The sequence below is a fragment of the Pogona vitticeps genome, chromosome 15, assembly GCF_051106095.1.
Source record: "Pogona vitticeps strain Pit_001003342236 chromosome 15, PviZW2.1, whole genome shotgun sequence".
Taxonomy (NCBI): Eukaryota; Metazoa; Chordata; class Lepidosauria; order Squamata; family Agamidae; genus Pogona; species Pogona vitticeps.
The window spans coordinates 1,830,517-1,850,661 of NC_135797.1; the positions used below are offsets into that span (position 1 = coordinate 1,830,517).

At 48.4% G+C, this 20,145-nt stretch overlaps 1 protein-coding gene and 1 long non-coding RNA gene across 3 annotated transcripts in view; one reads left to right on the plus strand and one right to left on the minus strand.

Moving 5' to 3' along the window:
• The first annotated feature begins 272 nt into the window (after nt 1-272).
• The window catches only part of SNX27 (sorting nexin 27), a 28,081-nt gene continuing 8,208 nt past the window's right edge, over nt 273-20,145 (plus strand). The window contains exons 1-12 of one of the 2 annotated variants that reach the window (XM_072983818.2): nt 273-1,972; nt 13,191-13,422; nt 14,228-14,420; nt 15,095-15,159; nt 15,698-15,802; nt 16,940-17,018; nt 17,718-17,881; nt 18,158-18,247; nt 18,670-18,819; nt 19,009-19,137; nt 19,449-19,508; nt 20,019-20,081. In XM_072983818.2, the coding sequence (XP_072839919.2) occupies nt 1,467-1,972; nt 13,191-13,422; nt 14,228-14,420; nt 15,095-15,159; nt 15,698-15,802; nt 16,940-17,018; nt 17,718-17,881; nt 18,158-18,247; nt 18,670-18,819; nt 19,009-19,137; nt 19,449-19,508; nt 20,019-20,081 (1,836 nt within the window). In that variant the 5' untranslated portion in view covers nt 273-1,466. Of the gene's footprint in view, nt 1,973-4,173; nt 4,624-13,190; nt 13,423-14,227; nt 14,421-15,094; nt 15,160-15,697; nt 15,803-16,939; nt 17,019-17,717; nt 17,882-18,157; nt 18,248-18,669; nt 18,820-19,008; nt 19,138-19,448; nt 19,509-20,018; nt 20,082-20,145 lie in introns of those variants that run through there. The other variant, XM_072983819.2, reaches the window with a different exon arrangement.
• LOC140702764 (uncharacterized) lies at nt 3,729-13,195 on the minus strand. The gene is made up of 2 exons (XR_012082022.2): nt 8,027-13,195; nt 3,729-4,184 (listed from the first exon to the last, which is right to left on the minus strand). It is a non-coding gene; the product is annotated as an uncharacterized LOC140702764 (long non-coding RNA).

The following is a 20,145-nucleotide window of genomic DNA, read 5'->3' on the forward strand; positions in this document are numbered from 1 at the left end:
TCTGGGAGTTGAAGTTCAAGAACATCTGGAGGTCCAAGGTTGGGGACCACTGCTTTAGATGCCTCTGCTCAAGCATTCCTTCCGCTTGTAATTTTAAAAATTTCCTTCTGTACTGTTTGAAAATGATAAACCTGTTAACCTTCAGTGTATTTTTAATCTGTCAAAAGATTACGAATTAAGAGGATTAGAAGCGACAGCTGTGACCACACACAGCCATACGTTCTTTGGTTCCACAGCAGCCCGTATGCGTTGACAATAAATATGACTGCTCTCTTCTCACTGCTCTGTGGAAGCAAGTTTTTTTCCCCTCTCTCTACCCCTTGCACTCATGTGCGTGCAAATGCAAAAGTTTGTCTTGGTACAGTGAAATTTAATCACAAAGAAATGTTGTGGAGATTTGCATTTCTCCCTATTCATAATCGGTCCCCTCTGCAAGTTAACAATGGTCCAGTCTTGAGTTTCTCTGGAGGGCTGGGCTGCTCTCAACCTCCATTATTTCAACAGAAACTTGGGAAAGTTACAAAGCAAAATAGTCCATAAAGGCATCGCTGTAGCGCAAGAGAACAATGGGGTAATTTTAATGCCCGTTGGACTTTGAGTGTAAGTCCAGGGCTATTTCAGGAAGACCCTCTTGTGCAAAGAGTCTCTATTCCAATAATCATCAATTTAAAAAAATGATAATTTAAAGGATGGTGGATGTTACATTGTGCCATCAGGTTCCATGAACTTGAGCCCTGCTCTGGAGGAGTCAACCAAAATAATGACCCTGCCATAAGAAGTGGCATAAAATGCCTCAGGAAGGTGCAAAAACAAATCTTGCCAGCAGCTTCTGGCCCCTTCCCCATCTCCTTCGGATACTGCGGTTGCCTGTAGCAACCGGATCCCCGCATCTGTGCAAAACTACGACTCCCCTGAGCCTCTGCGCCGAAAGGGGGCGGGAACACGGGGAGCTCTCCCCCCCTTGGAACCTTTTAAGAGAACTACAGCTCCCATAAAGCATTGCCGGAAGGGGAAAAAAAACCGCAACAGGCGCCCTCTTGGACTGCGGTTTCCATCCGGCCTTGCCGCAAGGGTTGAAAGTTGAACTGTTGCCGTTACTCCTCCTAGAACCGGCGCGCTCGTTATTAGCACCTGGGAACTACATTTCCCATGATGCCCTTCGGGTTGAAGCAGAGAGGGAAGAGCACGTCAACGCGCAAGCGCTCCGAAGGACCTTCCCCGTACTACGGCGGCGGCAGCCACGACGGCCCCGCCTACGGAAGCCGGGATGAGGGAACGAAGGGAAAGGCGGGGGGCGTGGCCGGTCGCGTGACAGCCCTCGCGCACAGAGAGGGATCCGAGCGCGTTTGTGTGTGTGCGCGTGCGTGCGTGCGGCGAGTCTGAGGCGGGCGGGCAGGGGGGCGGAATAGGAGGAGGAGAAAAAAAAAAAGAACCTGCCGCGGCGGCGGCGGCTTCCTCGCGCCAAGATGGCGGACGAGGCGAGCGAGGGGTTGCCGCGCTCCGTCCTGCCGGGCCCTCTGAGGGGCGGCAGCTCGGGCGGCGGCGGCGGCGGCGGGGGAGGAAGCAGCTCCGGCTCGTCCTCGTCTTCTTCGGCCCCGGCCCTTCCTCCGCCCCCTCTGCCTTCTCCCTCCGCCGCCACCGCCGCTGTTGGCGGTGGTGGTGGTGCCGGTGGGATCCCGGGTCCCCTGGCGCCCCCGCCGCCGCCGCCGCCCTCTTCGTCCTGCCCGTCCTCCGCCTCGGCGCCCCCGCCTCAGCCGCCCCTTCCGCCGCCGCCGCCGGGCCCCCGGGTGGTGCGGATCGTCAAGTCCGAGTCCGGCTACGGGTTCAACGTGCGCGGGCAAGTGAGCGAGGGCGGGCAGCTGCGCAGCATCAACGGGGAGCTCTACGCGCCGCTGCAGCACGTCAGCGCCGTCCTGGGCGGGGGGGCGGCCGAGCGCGCCGGGGTCCGCAAAGGGGACCGCATCCTGGAGGTGTGAGTACGCCGGGGGGGAGGGAGGGAGGGGGGAGGGAAGGATGATGAGAGAAGGGGGGGAGGGAAGGAAGGATGATGGGGGAGGGAGGTGTGTCTCTCTTTCCCCTCCCCCCCCACACACACCGAGGTACCTGGCCAGGTGTCTTTGCTGATTGATTATCTATCTGTCTAATCTAATCTAGTCTAAAATCAGTTTTAAGATACCTTACAAGGTAACCTCCCTGCTCAGGTTACTTCCTAAGTAAGGTTCAGGGTTTCCCAGCGAAGGAGCTGCAGGCCTTGAGGTAGGACGGCCCTCTTGTCCCACAAGCTGTACCTTGAATCTCATACCTTTCCCTCTCTGTGTGTGTAGGTATGTAACTAACTATATAACACAACTCTTATACACACACACACACACAAACTATATATATAGTGTATCATAATTGTATTCTTATTTCATATATACTGTATGTGTGTGCCCAGAGACCTTTGGGTAGTGTGGGTGGCATATAAATTAAATAAATAAATAATAATAATAATATTCAAAATACAGCTTGTGGGACGGGGCAGTCAGAGAGAGACAGTTCCTATCTATATATATAGGAACAGCATAGATACGTATATATTTTGCTGTTGAGGTCCACCAGAGAAAAGTAGGTTCATAGCTGGGCAATCTTTCTATCGAGATGAAGCAAAATGCCACAAAAAGAGCAGGGTTTCTGGATACATTGAAAACTTGCATTCTTTTTGATTGGTCCTAACAAAGATATTGACCAGCTGTGGATTTGGGTTCTCGCCCCCAATAGGAGGATGGTAGGTGATTGTTTTCCCCTCTGAAGGGATGTGTAAAGAAAGAAAAATAGGGTGGAAAGTCTTGAGCATCTAATTTAGATTATTCCAGAGGTCATCTTGTTACTTAAAATCATACATTCAGGATTTGCCCAACTGTTAAAAAAACTATGCAGTGTTCCTTCTTTTACATAATTATATATCATTACATGAGTGTTATGCGCTGCCAAGTTACATCTGACCTGCGGTGACCCTAATAGGTATATGAGGTATTTAAGAAGTTATTTTTCCAATCTCCACCCCGTGGGTTGAGGGGGAATTTGAACCCAGGTTTCTCGAGTCCCAGCCCATCATCACTCTAGCCAGTACACCAAGGAGCCTTGTTCTATTCCTTCTGTTACCCTTCCTCGCATTTAGATGATATTTCTACATTACAGCATGATTTGTACTCGCCGTTTCTTAATATGATGATCTTTCAAGGCTCTTGGCTGCTGATGGGCAGATATAGAGAGGCTTTCTTCTTCAAAATATGCCCCATCTGCTTTGTAGACCAGAGAGCAGGGGTGAGAAGAAGCTTGTTTTCCTCCAAAGTTGGGGGGGGGGGCTAAGACTCATGAGGGTGTCACTCTGGTGACACACCTGGGGGGGCACAAGTGGCCACCTCTGATTATGAGGTTCTCACTCCCAGCAGCCAGAGTTGTGGAGAACCTTCTGCTCCTTTGCAATGCAACTGTGAGCCCACCTACCTTACTACAAAATTGCTTATTATTTATTTACTTTAATTTGTTTTAAAAAATTGAATAACATAGGCTAGAACGGTTTATGATGCTTTGTTGAAGCTTATGATGGCAGCCTAGGATATGAAGTGGGTTCTCTGAGCTGAGGCGTCTGCTCTGATTCATGTAGAAGTATTTCTCCTTTAATTTTTTTTTTGCCCTTCATAAGAAGTGTCAGGTAAAGGCCAGACACTTCTTCCAGGCGCCTGTTTAAGTCTCTCATCAATGAGTGTTGGTTTAAAACATTTAAAATGTCTTCCCTCGCCGCTAGCTGGAGGCAGTTTATGCCAGAATGTATTAAAGTATGTAGAGTGATTTAAAAAGATTAATTAATCTGGTAGCTGGAAGTTCATCCTAATAACAAAAAAATCTCATCTTTCTCAAATGTCAGGTCATTTAGAAAGACTTTGTATCTTGTAGCCTTTTCTTTTTCCATTTCCCCACCCACACCCACCCCGGGTCATTCTTAGTGCCCTCTCACATTCCTTTTGTGTTTGCCCAGGTTTAGAAATTTCAGGGTCTCTTTCTCCCCTCCACTTTAAAAAAAAAGAGGAATAAAATGGTGGGATCCTCTTACCTGCTCCCAAGTATCAGTCTGTTAGCGACTCACTTCTTGTCATTAGCATCCAGTTTTTTCTCAGGCGCACAAGAAAAGACCTTGAAAACTGGAAGGAAGGACAGGTGTATGTTAAAAATGAGCAGAAAACTTTTTCCAATGCCTTGTAGAGTACAGGTATTTCTCTACAGGTTTCAGCCTGTTTTCCTAGGAGGTAGAATTATAAAACAACACTTTAAAAATGAGTATAAAATATATAAAAAAATGAGTGCTCCCTGGAAGTACAGATCCTGAAGCTCAGGCTCCAATACTTTGGCCATCTCATGAGAAGACTCCCTGGAAAAGAACCTGATGTTGGGAAAGTATGAAGGCAAGAGGAGAAGGGGGCGACAGAGGACGAGATGGATGGACAGTGTCACCAAAGCGACCAACATGAATTTGACCAAACTTCGGGAAGCAGTGGAAGACAGGAGGGGCTGGCACGCTTTGGTTCATGGGGTCACGAAGAATTGGACACAACAACTAAACAACAGCAAGAGTTATAAAATGTGAGATCAGTCAAAGTACAACAAGATATTTCACTTGCTTTCTCAGCAAATTTACTTGTGATTGGTGAGTCAGTCATTTGGGTGGCTTCCCCCCTCCCACCACTTCTTCCCCCTTTTCATTTTTTGACAGAAGTGTACTTATCAAGATACTGGTTTGATGTGGATACTGGGCATGTACTGAAAAAACATGTCTCTGTTTACTAGAAGGTGAACAGCATTTTAAAGCAGTTTAAAATACCATACTATCTCATTCTTTGGCTGAGCATCATTTAAGACATTTTGCTGTGTGTGTGTGTGTGGGGGGGCTGGCTAAAAGTTGCCTCGGAGGCCACTGTGCTGTGAAAGTAGCTACCTTCAGATCTAAGGAATGCTCTTCTTTTTCTCAGCACGTTAGCAGAAGGAAAAAAATGTGTCCCTGTTTGATTTGCAAAGTCTTCCCATCAGGTGGAAATAAAAGCCACTGCTTTTTCCGTGGCGTGTCTTAAGCCGGGTATGGCCAGCATTTTCAGTGAGGGTCATGGTTTTCATCCTGCTGTGGCCCAGGGGCGCTGCTTCCGTCTTGAACTCAACACTAATGGTTGCCTGTGAGGAACTGAGTGGCTCTATTTCCATATAGGAAGTGGAAGAGGTGGCCATTGCCAAAGAATACTATGGAGCTACCACAGTGCGGGCCCAATCTGCGGTACAGAATCAGACAGAATCATCTTGAAGTCAGGATGATGGCTCCTATGGATTCACTCCAATCAGACCCTGATCTAAACTTTGGGGAGTCTGATTTTTCTTATCACACATCATTACCACACTCAGTAAAAAGAAACAAAGCAGACTTCCCTCTCCATTGGTGAAAAAAAAGTCAAATATACAATTTATTTGTACTGTTTTAAATGCCTTCGTATCAGCATCAGTAACAAATCTGTGATACAGATGGTGCTGAATCTTCACAGGGGGTTAGGGTTTGAGAAGGCTTGGTTTTTGCTCAGCAGTTGGAAACTAACCACCCCATCCTGCAGTCTGCCTCTTTTGGATTTTGCTGTTGTTTAGTTGAAATTACTAGGAAAATATTTGCACATACTAGCTAAGCATGCCTAGCTTGGCAAAATGAAACCTACTTCTGTCTTTCGTGTCTTCTGAAGAATTGCATATAACTGTTTTTTTCAGGGCAGCACTTTATTTGATATCCCTTCCGTTCACCTGAATTAGCTTGGTGCATCACAGGGTTGGATTCTCTCCCACACCCTGGTTATGTGGCACTTCAGTTCTGCTTTTGTGCAGAATTTACAAAATAAATGAATAAACAAAATTCCTGTTGGAAACGGCAGCTAACCCTCTCTCCTTTCTCTCTCTAGTATGAATGGGCCAGTGCTTTGTTACCTTCCTTAGAGGAACCTTCTTTAGCCTTTTGTTTCTCGTTCATAATGGTCCATTGCCTTGGGTTTGGCTGTTGGTGCCAGAATTTGACCAAAGTTTATAAATAGCCTGCAAGGAAAGCTTAAAGCGTTTTGTATGCTTTAGCCTTCATAAATATGACTCAGAATGGATACGGCCGTGGCTCATATCTAGCCTGCCTGGTGAGGGGAGAGCATACTTCCCTAATCTTGGGCCTTCTCTTAGTGTTAAGACTACAATTCCCATCATTGTACACAATCATTGAGAGCCATGTTAGTGATAAGAATTGTAATCAAACAAAACACATTTGCGGGGACTGGTTTTGTGGAAAGGCCAGTGGTTCAGAGGAATTGATTTGTAGAATATACATGATAGAAGAGTGATTTGATTTAAATATCCTCCAGCAGCTGCTTCAGAATGCCCAGAGATCTTGCGTTGGCAAATCTAAATAAAGCGTGATTTTAAAAAACCCCATTAAGTCAGGTAAACGATAAAAAAATAGTTGATTCAGGTCACAGAACTTTTTTTTAAAAAAAGAATCTGCTGTATTTTGTCCCAGTTTCATGCGGGCCCTTTTTGCAAAGATTTGCCTGCTAGCCCTTCGGTGCCTTCCCTCAGTAAGAGTTGCTTGCCCTACTTGTGAGAAGCCATGCCTTCCAAAGCGGTAGAATTTGCTCTCCGAGAAGCCTTACTTGAACCCCGAGGGAGGTTTTGGCTGCAATATCTCGTGCTTTTCTTCTGCGGGCCCTAGGCTTGGAAAAATGTAATAAGCTAGGACATAATTTGTTCCTCTTCCGTCCAGAGAGCACACAACATCTTAAGTATGTGTGCGTCTGCCTGTGATTGTGCTGCTGAGTAAAGTGGTTACTGATTGCTTTGACCCTGTCATAATTGCCATTTATTTACTAAGAGCTTAAAATGAGGTAGGGAGATGTCACGGTCCCCTGCTCCCAAATTTGCAGCCTTTAAAAACTAAAATAAAAATAAATTCGAGAGATGCAGAGAGGGTGCATGAAGAGGAGAACGTTTAGGTTATTTGAGAAGGGCCGTTTCCTTTTAGAGTTAATTGCATGCATTGATTGTTTATCCACTTAAGCATGAGAAAGAATCTAGTTGAAGGGAGTGTCCAGAAGGAACAGCCAGAGAAATGAGAAGGGAATGGGTCTGGTGTAATTAAACGTAAAGCAATGCCTAAAACGGAAAGTGGAGGGCAGGGGTGGGTTCATACCGCATTTGGTCTAACCCTTTCTGAGCATCTGTGGGCCCCAGGATGCCTTCAGAGAACAGATTTTGTTTGGAAAACGGGGAAGAGTCACAGGGCAAAAGAGGACAGTGTCTTTACAGGCTGTGTAGGAAGATGGCAAAGAACATCTTTTAAAGTGGCTGTGAAGTCTTTCAGTGAGGGAGGCAGATAGCCTGCAGGTCAGTTCCCAGACCTTATCTATTTCTCTGCCTTTTAATGCTGAATAGTAGACTGGTGGATGTGATCCTCAGCTTTCAAACATCTTCCTTTTACTTTTTTGGCTGCCTGAAAGGCGATTCATGCAATGCTGTTAGTGGTATAGCGTTGTAGAGGTTCTCAGCAAACCTTTGAATGTCCACCAAACTTTGGGCATCTACATTTGGCAACCCTTCCTTTTGTTCAGTTGTGAAGACTGCCAAGTTTCCTTCTACCTTGCATTCCCTGAAGTTGGGGTGGAGGAGCAGGGCAGCCTCGCTTCAGCTTGTTGGAAGGGGAGAGTGGGGTTTGTTTTGTTTTTGAGGGTAGGGTAAGGATCAGGTCTAGATCTACACCTGATTTTATTCTTAACCCCACTGTCCTATGTGTAAAACAGCTTTCCTTACAGATGTAGCCCACTGGGTCACCTAGCCTTCTGAACTAGACCTAGATGCAGGGCTGTGGACCGTAATCAAACCTAACCGTGGGGCGCCTGTACAGGGAAGACTGATCCACAGTGGTGGTCTGTGGTTTCCACGCTTCCAACATGTCAGATTAGACAAGGCTAGGCTTTCATACCTGGTGCAGCAGCTTCACACGTCTAGAAATTTCCGAACAAGAAGCCTCCGGGGTCCTCTTTACAGAGACGCGCCGGTCTTCAAAAGAGCTCTCGCAGCTAGGATATCAAACCTGCTGCTTTAAAGCCCCATTTGCTTCCTGGCTTGTCCTTGATGGGTACGGTGAATCGTGCGGCCGCCTGCCTGCGAGTGCAAGGGAACAAAAGCTACCCTCTTTATCATGCAACACAAAGCTACACATCCTTTAAAGGGTGGGTTAATTTTGCTCTAGCAGCACCGAGCATACAAAGTGGACGGTGCTGTTTTGTTTTGTCGTCCTCCCCTCTCTCCCCCCCCCCCCGGTTTGGCTTTTGGCCTTCTCTGTATGATGGAAGAATCCCACCAGCACCCCCTTCTCCGATACAGCTACTTGGAGACAGTGAATTATTTTCATGTTTTCCTCCCCTGCCTGTCCACCCCTCCATCTTTGATGAGTGAAGAGCCTGAACCCCCAACTTCCCACTCTTGTTGCTGATGAATGAGATCTGGTCCATTCATTCTGGGGATGCTCCTCCCATGATTTTTTCTGACTCCCCTTCCCTCCATGAACAGGTATTACTTGGATGGGATCCTGCATTACAGGCAAGTGAGTATGAGGCTCTTTGAGGGAGAACGTGAGGTTCTGAAGGTTACTTGTGTAACCGAGATCTGGATAAACTGAATTCCCTCAGGCAGAAGCTCCTGTGTCGGGTTTGTGGAAGGCAATTATATTGTCTCTACCTATAGCATAACTAACAATCATGGGGCCCAAAAGGACCTTTTTCTTGGTATATAGGCTGTCTCCTAGTGTTGTGGGTTTAGGAACCCGTTACAAAGATCTACTCCTTCCTCTTTAAGTCTCTGGAGCTCGGCGCTCCCTTGCATGCAGACTAGAGGTGGGGGGTATGTATTCATATTCATACACAAGTACGAATGTCCTTCCTCATCTCTAGTACAGGCTCTCACCTGCTGCAGCAACACGTTCTATGCACTGTGTGGTCCTCTCCTATTCATCTCTGGAAGAGGTTCTCCATGTGAAAAAGGGAGTAGGAAGGAAGGTAGATTTAATCAATCTTTCCTTCTGCTTTGCATGATGATTTCTGATTGGGGTTTTAGGAGGAACTGTCCCCTCTTGGGTTCCCCCCCTAAATATTTTGGTTTTTTTCCTGCTTCTGTAAATGGCCGATTTCCACAAACACTTCTGGGCTCCATAGCCATCAAAATAGCTATTAGTGACCGTGGCATAGTATGGATGATGATGGATTAATGGGAGTTTTACTCTTGTGAAGCTTCTTGATTAGCTTGCACGGTGATGGGAAGCGGCTGGGATTCCTTGGGTCCCACCAATCCTGGTTCCAGTGCTTATGGGATGGCGGAAGCCCCTGAAAGCTTCTGATGGCCATCCTCACGTTCTCTGAAATGTTAGACCAGAACAGTGGTTTTCTGAGCTTTGCAGCCTCATTAGGACCTGTTTAGCTGGAAAGGGAATGGCATGAGTTCCACGAAAGGGAGCCCAGGAATTCAGCCGTAGTGGTGTGTATTTTCATCCACAGCTTTAATGACGCGAGGCCATGAGGAGATGGTGTGAAAGCACAGAACTGGCCTGTGAAAACAAGGTGGCCTGTGTGTGTGTGTGGTGTTGGGGATTTTGCAATGTCTGGCTTTCATAGAGAGTGCCAGGAAAAGTGTTTGATGAAACAAGACAGTGGGTCAATATATTGCATCACTTTCCTTAAAAACACACACATACACACACAAAACAAAAAACCAGGATAGGAACCCAGGTGATGACACAGAAGTGCCTTTGCTGTCAATGTACAGTAGTTACTTTTTAGTACATGACTTGTGTTGTCCTGAGAGCATATGAAAAGGTGAGGCAACCAGACTTACAAACCCTGCCTTGCTGAATTAAAGCAACAACCCCTCCCAGGATGTTTCTTTTTAATACAAGGACGGTGAAATGCCTCCTTGCCTCAGAAGCACTGCCAAGCTAGGTATGGCAGTAAAGAGACTTTTCCTTTGCTTGTCCTCTGCACCGTTTTGGGGTATACTGCTCCTGAACATGGAGTATCCAGCTGTAAGTATGGCGAAGGGACATTGAGTCATGAAAATGACAGGTTCCACTTCTCGGAAGGGGTGATGCAAAGCAGGTGGCTTGCTTCCATTCGCATGAAATGGATGTAAGAGGGGAAGGGCAGCAGGACAGATGGGTTTCCTCAGACGAGTCCTAGCTATGAAGAGTAAATGGGTTTCCAAACCATATCCTTGGGGATCTGTCCAGATTCCTAGTTTATATTCCAGCTGATCTCTCTAACTCAACCCAAAGCCCTTGTGGGTTGTGTTGAACTCCCGGTGACCTACTCCGGAGCCTTGCAGATGGATTGGGCTAAAAATTCCAATCAGAAGATACTGGAGGCTTGCTTTCTGCTGCTGTTGGTTTTGCAGGAGTACGGCTTAAAACAGCTTGTGGGAGGCAGCCAGAAAAAAACACAACGGTACAGAGACTAGCTGTATCTCTTCAGTCTTCCAGGCAAAGAACAGGAAAGGAAAAAAGGGGTTGGATCCAGTTGCTCCAGCTCCGTTGGCTGTTTTTCACAGTTCCTTCCTTTTGCTGTGGTCGATTTCACGTTTGCTTTCAAAAACTCATCAGGGTTCTGTGCCTTTTAAATTCCCTGTGCTGCTAAAAGCTGAGGGTCTCTCAGAGGCTTTGTTGATAGTGCTTTTAATTCCTCACCCACTAGTTCAGAAACTACAGGCAATTGTGGCTTTGCTTATGATCTGCCCAGTAGCCTCAGATGGTCAGTGGTAGAAACAAAGTGCAGCTTGAGATCTTTTTTTCAAAAAAATTTGTCCAGCAAGGCTCCTTATCTCTGTGCAGAGCGTAGATATTTGAGTGGAGTTAGTGCAGAAAGGTTTTGCTTGCGTTAGGGGATTCTTAAATGGTATTTATTAATTCCTGAATTGGGGACAGAAAATCTGTGACCTACCAGATTGCATTCTGTTACAACTCCCATCATCCACTGATCACACTTGAAGTTGGTGTCCATAAGCGTCCCAGTCCTCTCCTAAGAGTCTTGAAAAGAGTCAGTCTTGAACGTTTACAAGGGATAAGTATGGAGCCCATCCCAGAAAAAAATTGAGCTAGGAAGCTGGTGCAAAAATCAACGACCTATGATTTTAACTTATCTTTCATGTTCAGGTCCAAAGTGAACGTGGCAGCACCTCCAGAAAAGTTCAGTGTGGAAGAGCATAGGACCATAATCAAGTTCCTGTTTCCAAGGGAAAGGTGCAAAGCAGATCCATGATGAAATGTCACAAACTATGGGTGACTGTGGCCCTTCATATGCAACAGTTAAATGTTGGGTTGTCAATTTTAAAACTGGCCATTTCGGTGTTGAAAGTGAAGGCCTGTTTCTGTCTCTGTGCCTGCAGATGTGAAAGCCATCCATGACATGATCATGGAGGACCGCCGAATATCAGACAAAAGTATTGCTATATATCTGAGAATATCACGTGAGAGAGTTGGTGCCCTTATTCACAATGACTTGGAAATGAGAAAGCTGGCAGCAAAGTGGATCCCCAAACTTTTGACAACCAAACCAAAGAGGAAACGTGTGGAGTCATTGGTGGCTGTTTTGGAACATTTTGCAAGAAATGAGTCAGATTTCCTGGGCAAACGGGGTAACTGCTGGTGGACTACCTCCAACAGGGTCCAACCATCAATGCAACTTTATTGATGAAGTTGAGGTAAAACATCAAGGAAAAACGTGGAGGAAAGCTCTCCAAAGGTGTCATCCTGTTTCATGACAACGCCTCGTCACACACTGCTGGTGAAACAATCTTGACTTCTTGGGGGAATATGTAGAATAGTGTGGCAGTTACAGCCTCCTAGCTCAATTTTTTTTTTCTGGGAAAGGCTCAATACTTATAGATGCTGCTAAAAATGCCCATGAAATTTGAATACCACAATTGTATTTTCAAGTATCCCCATATGATCTGGAAAAGCTGAGCATTTTTTAAAGACAACATAGAAGTCTTTTAAAAAACAAGTCTCCTTACACTGTTCCACATCTGCACCTTTCCCTTCCATCTTCCCCCTTCTCTTCATCACCATTCTCCTTCCAACCTTGGCGACATCTCGGCGTGAAAGGGTTCTTCTCCTAAGTGCGACGGGGCCTCCTGTGTCCTTTGGGGCCCTTCCGTTAACTGAGCAAACGGGGGCAAAAACATAACGGCGGAAACCAATGCATGGCCTCTTCTGCCGCAGTTCTTGGATTGCTTTCAGGTGGCTGTCCTGGACTGGTCCCTGGCAGGATCCGACCAGCGCTTGGCGGTCTCTTGCCAGCATTGAGCAACTTTAGCGATGCTTGTGAAGAAGAGAGGTCTGCCTTAGCTCACCCGGGGGCTGAACCAAAGGATGGGGAGACGGGTTTCCTTTCTCAGGATCTGCAAACGTTGGTTCCTCTTCTCACTTCCCCTTCCAGTGTTCTCAGTCCAGCTCTGGGGGAGCTGAAATGGGGTAGAAAAGAAGGTTGCTTGCAAAGGGGGCAGCATTTCCGATTTGGTAATCTCTTGCCACCTGTGTTTGAGATGGAGAGGCAGCTTCCAACCCCCGGCTCACTAGATGATTTGGAAGATGGTGGGTGGAGCCCCTCCCCATTGATGGGATGGAAGATCAACCCCCCCCCTCTTTCTGTTCCTCAGTTGTCTCTTCAATGGGTAACTGCAATAAGGAGAGCTCTCTGTTCCTCTCTCTCTAGAGAGCATGGCCTGGATGTTAGGGCAAGGGAAAACGCTCTGAACGGTAGATGCCTTACTCTGCAATCAGTTTGTTAGCTGTTTGGCCTAATACATACATTTTTTGCAAGCGAATGATGTCTCAAGCAGTCTTTGGTAGCAGCAGTTGTGGTATTGCCTGTCCACTCACAAAAAAAGAGCGAGTTAAATGCTTCCAAGAAGCCCGCAGGAAATGGTTGCATTTAATATCCTTTTTCGCCCAGAGGTTTGGAAGTCATTTATTTCCACATCCCAGAACTATTCCCGGTGGCAAAGCTGCCGCCGTTTTTTGGCTATTCTTGTCGGTTGGCTTTGTCTTGACCTTCCAGGCCCCTGGTTCACCTGATCAAGCTTGTCCCCGCTTTTGCCAGGAACGGCGTGAACGTCGAAGGGGCGACCCACAAGCAGGTGGTGGACCTGATCCGAGCGGGCGAGAAGGAGCTGATCTTGACGGTCCTCTCGGTGCCGCCCCACGAGGCCGACAACCTTGACCCCAACGACGACTCCCTGGGCCAGTCCTTTTACGACTACACCGAGAAGCAGGCGGTGCCCATCTCCATCCCCACGTACAAGCATGTGGAGCAGAATGGTGAGAAGTTTGTGGTGAGTACCAGCCCGGCTGGGCTCGTCCTCCTGAGCCTCCCTGCCATCCTCTTTTTCCACGGAAGGTTTTGCCAGCCCTGCTTCCCTGGCTAGCAGCTTCGTAGGCAGAAGGTTTGGTTGCATGTTGCATAGATAAGAGGAGACAGTAACTTAATTCCCTCTTCCTGCCGACTCCCTTCCCTTCGCCTCCTAGATAATTCTGGTAGGTAAAGAGGGTTTCAAGGAAGAGATTTGCCTGATTGCTGATAGGAAGTGGGCAAGGAAGGCCTCGGTGCTGTTGCAAAAGTGAAAAGTTTGAACATCTGGTCAGATAATTCCAGTTACCCACAAGGTGGGAGAAAAAGAGAATGCCCACTAGAGAGGGGCATTTAATTAATTATCCTGCAGACGAAAGAAGTACGCATGGGTTAATCCCCGAACAATGTGTCTCAAAGTCTGCTGCCGATGTGCATTAGCATTTATATACCCTGCTAATCCCTAATCACTGACCTTATCTTCATTTTTCATTGGGCTAGTCTAGTTGACCTCTGGTACAGGTGACTTTCACCTTAGCTGACTTCTTCTTATGTTCAGGCTTCTCTCTCTCTGCTGTCTCATCTGTAATCTTCCCGTGTCACTCCGTTCTTGTTTTCTTCATTTCTTCTAGCAGCGTATTCTAAACATTCAATTCCTGATGTTAGTATAAAGGTCAGGGCTTGATACGTCCAAGTTTCCTAATATCCAACATTATTACAAAACGAGGCATAAGCACGAGTAAAAATAAGTTTCTTTAACACTGCTCCTCTCATTCCTGTCTCCTGTCTAGGTTTATAATGTTTACATGGCAGGCCGGCAGCTTTGTTCGAAGCGGTATCGCGAGTTTGCCATCTTGCACCAGAACCTGAAGCGAGAATTTGCCAACTTCACTTTCCCCCGCCTGCCGGGCAAATGGCCGTTTTCGCTCTCTGAGCAGCAGCTAGACGCCAGGCGACGGGGCCTCGAGGAATACCTGGAGAAAGGTACCTGTTGTGTCTTCCCAGTGGGAGAAAGATGGAAAGGGAGGCAGGGGTGATCCCTTTTGCCAGGCATGGGTTCGATTTCTGCCTGGCCACTTCTTCTAATTCAGCGGCTTCTTTGGATGTTCACCTGCAGGTTTAAAAGTTCCTTCTTTGACTCTACAGCATAAAAATATTTACTTAATTAGGAAGTGTTCTGGTGGATTGAGTACCTTTGGGGGGGGTAATGCATGATGATGAATTTGGTCTAAGAGGCAGTGTAGCATGCATTTTTTTTACCTGTCCATTATTGAGAGCTCCTGGCATTTTGTACCATCAAAATCTGGCCGATTTGGTTGATTATAGAATCCAGTAAAACCCACTAGATTTGTTATTAACACTCCTTAAACTGAGTGAAAACCTTTCAAAAGGACCTTTGGAAGCTGCTGTTGCTCCCGTTCCTGGCCTTGACGACTGCTAATTTGACCTGGAATGAATATTTCCCCCCATTAAGTGGACTTTAGGCATCCCTTAGTGATGTGGCTTCGTGTTGGCAGCAGATTAGGTTGTCGCTGTGTTATTTCCTGGATGCCTAGAAAGTAGCTGGAGGAGCAGGCCCCTCTTGTGGGCTCTGCCTTCCTCCCTTTCTCTTCCTCTGCTGGTCACTAACAAGGGCTTCTTATTTCCTGGTCCCGCAGTGTGTTCCATCCGGGTCATCGGGGAGAGCGACGTCATGCAGGAGTTCCTGTCTGAGTCGGATGAGGTAGGCCTAGTGCAGATGCAGCGCTCGGAGAGATCCTGCCCTTCTGAGTCTCGTAAAGGCTGTAGCTTTAATCCCTTCCTTTGGATGGATAAAATCTTCACACTGGCATCTCTTCGGTGGGCGTGACTTCCTGTCCACTTTGAGCCTTGAAATGTTCAGGGAAAAAAAAAACACCCTTCCTACTTGCTGGGCCTTTTCTAGATTAGGTCTTGAGAACTGAGCATCTGCTCGCAGTGCTTTCCAAAAGGGCTGTCTTTTTTCCCCACCCCTTTCCTAATTATTTTGTTCTACGGGGAAAAAATGTGGATTGGTAACTCTCATTTCCCTTGATGCATGCTGAGGGGTTCCTCTTTTCCTCTCCCGCGGTTCTGTGATGTTCCAAATGGCTTGTTCCGTTTGCCCCGGGGTGAAATGGATCCCTACGCCAAGGAGTGGGTGGTGGCTGAGCGTTCTGGAGAGAGAGAGAGAGAGAGAGAGAGAGAGCACAGAACCCTTTTCATCTTTCAGTCTTCCCCCCTTTTGTGCTTTTGCCTCCCAGAACTACAATGGTGTCTCTGACGTGGAACTTCGAGTGGCTCTTCCAGACATCACCACCGTAACTGTTCGGGTCAAGAAGAACAGCACCACGGACCAGGTGTATCAGGTGAGGAGAAAGGGCGGTGTTTACTCAGGGAAAGACAAAAAGGAAGGAAGAAAAGAATCTCGGTGTGTATCCTTATTTTTCTTCTTTGAGTAAGACCCCGTGGTCTTATCTGGAATTAAGGGGAAATCTGGCCTTGTAATGCCAAGGGAGAAGAAGATGGTTTCTCGGAGGGAGGCACGCAGGCAAATTGGAGACAGGTCGGCAACTGCCGGTCCACACGCCCAAGTCCTACATAGTGGCCAGCATAAAGTGCAGGTTTCTTCCCCATCTATGGGATTTTGCAGCTGCCAAACAAGGGACAAAGGGCCTTGTTCACCCTTCCCTTTAGGCACATGGGTTGCTGAGTCACCGATACAGCTGGAACACGGAGGCACACAGAAAGGGGACGCCTCGGCTGTTTTCGGTGGCCGTTGTGTGCCACTGACCGAACCCCTGTGCCTGTTTCTGGGATTGGAGAGTCGGTGCAGATCGTAAAGAGCAGGCCGTGTGCAGAGAGGGAAAGGTTAACCCTTGAACCTACGGTGGCTGGCCAGTCCTCGCTGGGTTCAAAACGGCCTCATCCAGCTCAAAGCGGCTCCTAGTGTGGAGAACTGAAACCATGTAGGTTGGGCAGAGGAGCCGACCTAGAGCCGGAAACACTCTGCACGTTCCTCAGAGGCCTCTTTCAGGAAGAGCAACCCTTGCTGTCACAGGTCAGGCGATGCTTTTGTCTCGGAGGCCCGGCCGAAAGTGGGCAGCGTGTGAAGAGCCCTTTCTGCCAGAAAGCAGGGTGGCAGCAGCAGCGGCTGGCTCACGTTGGTAAAATATTAGAACTGGAAGGAACCCCACATGTTTGTCAGTTCATCCCCTGGCAGGTGCTGACAGTCATAGCTGAAATCTTCTTGAGCGAAGGGCGCCTGCCTTCTGCTTAAAAATTTCCAGTGAGAGAGAGCCTGCCCTCCCCCTCCAAAGTGGTCTCCTCCGTTGGCAAACAACTCTTGCCCTCAGGAAAACTTCCTGATGCTTATCAGATATTCTGCATTTCCTTATGTTTAACGTTGGTGTGCCATCTCAAGGCGGCGGGTGGTGGTAGTGGTAGGTCAGTGGCTCAAGGTAAGGCCTGGAACCCAACCCCTTTCCCCCTCTTTTCTGCTCCAGGCTGTGGCTGCCAAGGTTGGGATGGACAGCACAACCGCAAACTACTTTGCCTTGTTTGAAGTGATAAATCACTCTTTTGGTAAGAACCGGCCAGGGTGGGAGGACAGGCGGGGGAGTCCCATGGATGAGGGTCGCCCCTCTGCATGTACAGAGTGGCTGGAAGCTGAAGCCCTGCCCTGCCTTTGGGGCCCTTTAGGGTTAGGGAACGAGGGAGAGACAGTGGGTCCAGCATGAGGAAGAGGCGTCTTTCCCCAGGGAAGTGGGCAGAGAAGACTCAAGACTCGCTGGAGGACCGTCTGCTGGTCTTGAGAGGAAGCCCTTCCGTTGGTCCCTGGTTAATTGCATTTGAGGTCAAAACACTCTGTGAGAAGGAGGGAAAAGGTCCCCCGGTCCCGGGCAAAGGTTTCAGCGACGGGAGAGGCTCTGCAACCGCGATCCAGCCCGTTTGGACTGGCATTCATAGCTGGCATTGATCTCCTCAAGCTCTTATCATTGCCAGCTGCTTTTAGTGGGCCCGTCTCTTTTCCCAGGAGGTTTTTTAAAAACCAGGTTGGCCTTGATGGAAAGACTATAAACAAAAACCCTTTTTTTATATTGAATCTGAGCTGGAAGATACTAGGATTACTTTGGTGTGGGGTGTTTTCTGTCATGGCAGTGGGAGTTGAGTAGGAACCTGAAAAGCAGGGGCAGGGGGAGGGAAGGCACAGACCCCAAAGCCTATGGGGTCCTGATGATGTTTCCCTCCCCTCTCCCCCCCCCTTATGGTCTCCACGCACAGTTCGGAAGCTGGCTCCCAACGAATTTCCCCACAAGCTCTACGTGCAGAACTACACGTCCGCCGTGCCGGGGACCTGCCTGACGATCCGGAAGTGGCTCTTCACTGCGGAAGAGGAAGTCCTTCTGAACGACAACGACCTGGCCGTCACCTATTTCTTCCACCAGGTGGGCGCCCAGAGGTTGAGGTCTCTCTGGCGGCGGAGCCAGAGGTGGGGAGTTCGAATCCCCCATGGGGCCCCTTTGACAGGGGCTGGACTGGATGATCCCAGAGGGGCCCCTTCCAGCTCTGCAGCTCTTAAGATCTTATGAAGAGACTTGCCTTCAGGAGTCGTGGCTTGAAGGGGAAGATGGCTGACATGCTTCTTGAGCTGCGCCTTGGCGTCGGGAGGGATTCCAAGCCATGAACCAGGTCTGTTTCTGAAGGCCTTCTGTGTTCTGTAGGCCGTTGATGATGTGAAGAAGGGATACATCAAAGCAGAGGAGAAGTCCTACCAGCTGCAGAAACTCTGCGAGCAAAGGAAAATGGTCATGGTAAGGGGGTCACCATTTCTGAGGGGAAATTTATGAGGCAGGGCGGGGTGACCGGGGGGGCTCTGCTCCTTTAGCCCCGGTAAGGAGGGTTCTCAAAAGACTAGGGAGCTGGCTTATGGGCATAAAAACAAACAAACCACACAATAAATAGCTAGTTATAGATTTAGTAGAGTTCTGTTTTTAAGTATCGGGGGGAGGGGGTGGCCAAAGTGGAGTTACTAGTCTGTCTTTCAGTTGCACAAGGAGAAAGCTGGGCTGGAGGCAGCTGCTGCTGCTGCGAAGGTTACCTTCTGAAGCTGACTCCTGCCTTCCGTCTTGGTGCTTCTGAAAGGCCCACAAGGGGAGAAACCCAGAAAGATTTCAGGGTGGAATCCTCTTTAAGGATCGCCCCTCCCTTCCTCCCACCTCTCTCCCCTCTGCAGTACCTTAACATGTTGCGGACCTGCGAGGGTTACAATGAGATCATCTTCCCGCACTGCTCCTGCGACTCACGCCGCAAAGGGCATGTGATCACAGCCATCAGCATCAAGCACTTTAAACTCCACGCCTGCACCGAGGAAGGCCAGCTGGAGGTGAGTGGCGGGGGGTGGATAGCGTGGATCAAGAACTGGGTTGGGGAGGTCATCTAGATCACCCCAGTCTGGGTGAAACAACGGCACCCTCTCCCCTCGGCTGACCTGCCCCATTATTGAACAATCATGGATTCTCTGATGGTTTCCCTTGCTTTGCTCCTGACCTTACCTTGCTCTGCCTCGTTCCAGAACCAGGTAATAGCCTTTGAATGGGATGAGATGCAGCGGTGGGACACGGATGAGGAAGGCATGGCCTTCTGCTTCGAATACGCACGAGGGGAAAAGAAGCCACGATGGGTTAAAATCTTCACCCCTTACGTAAGTGTGGCTCTGTGGGGGAAGGAGGAGTCCCTTGCTGTGATTTTGGGTGGCCACCAGGAGGCAGCAATTCCCCGTGGCCTCTAGGAGGCCACGCTGCCGTGATTTTGAATGGCTGCTCGGGGGGGGGGGCATCACAGGGGATGTGGCCCTTGCAGACCCTGGGAAGGAGGCATTTTTTGTTTCCCTAACCGAGAGGGACAACAAGCAGAAGTGCTTGAGTTAGGGCAACGGCCAGGTTTGGAAAGGGGCGAAATTCCCAGGCCTTCCGTTCTGAAAGATTGATTCTTTCCCCTAACCTGTCTCCACAGTTTAACTACATGCACGAGTGTTTTGAGCGAGTTTTCTGCGAGCTCAAGTGGCGGAAAGAGGTGAGGCGTCACGGAGTGTGTGTGTGTGTCCTCCGGGAAGAGCGAAATGGTGGTTTTGCACACATACACACACACCTGGTCGAGCTTAGCCCAAAATGGATGCTTCTCGGCATGCACATTGTGACCCTGAAGTAGACTTTTATGTGCTGCTTGTCTGCTTCCGGGAGTTGTGAGCCCTATTTACTTCCTGGTGTGCATGCCAACCCCTGAGCTGGGGGGCCAGAGAGATTCCCTTCTCTCTCTGTCTTTGCCTCCCCCCCTTCATGTATGGGAGTGTGCAAACCAAAATGTTGAATAGTGTGCTTTTAAAAAAAACGGACCACCCTGGGAACCAAGGACACACAACTCCCAGTTGTTTCCAAGACAGACACGGTGACATGGGAGGGTGCGCCATCCATTGCTTCGGGAAGGCGACGGATCGTGTCTGGAAGGGAGCCAAATTCAAGGTTGCCTACCTGGACTGGTTTTTATTTGTGCCTTTAAAATAAAATAAAAATTGTCTCTTTGCAGGTGGAGGAAGAAGCAACAGACAAAGATAACAAGAACTGCAGTAAAGACAACATGTGCAGCAAGGTAACCCCATGGGAGGGGATTCTTTTCTGAGATGACGGGCTGGTGCTCACCGATCTCTGGGCCA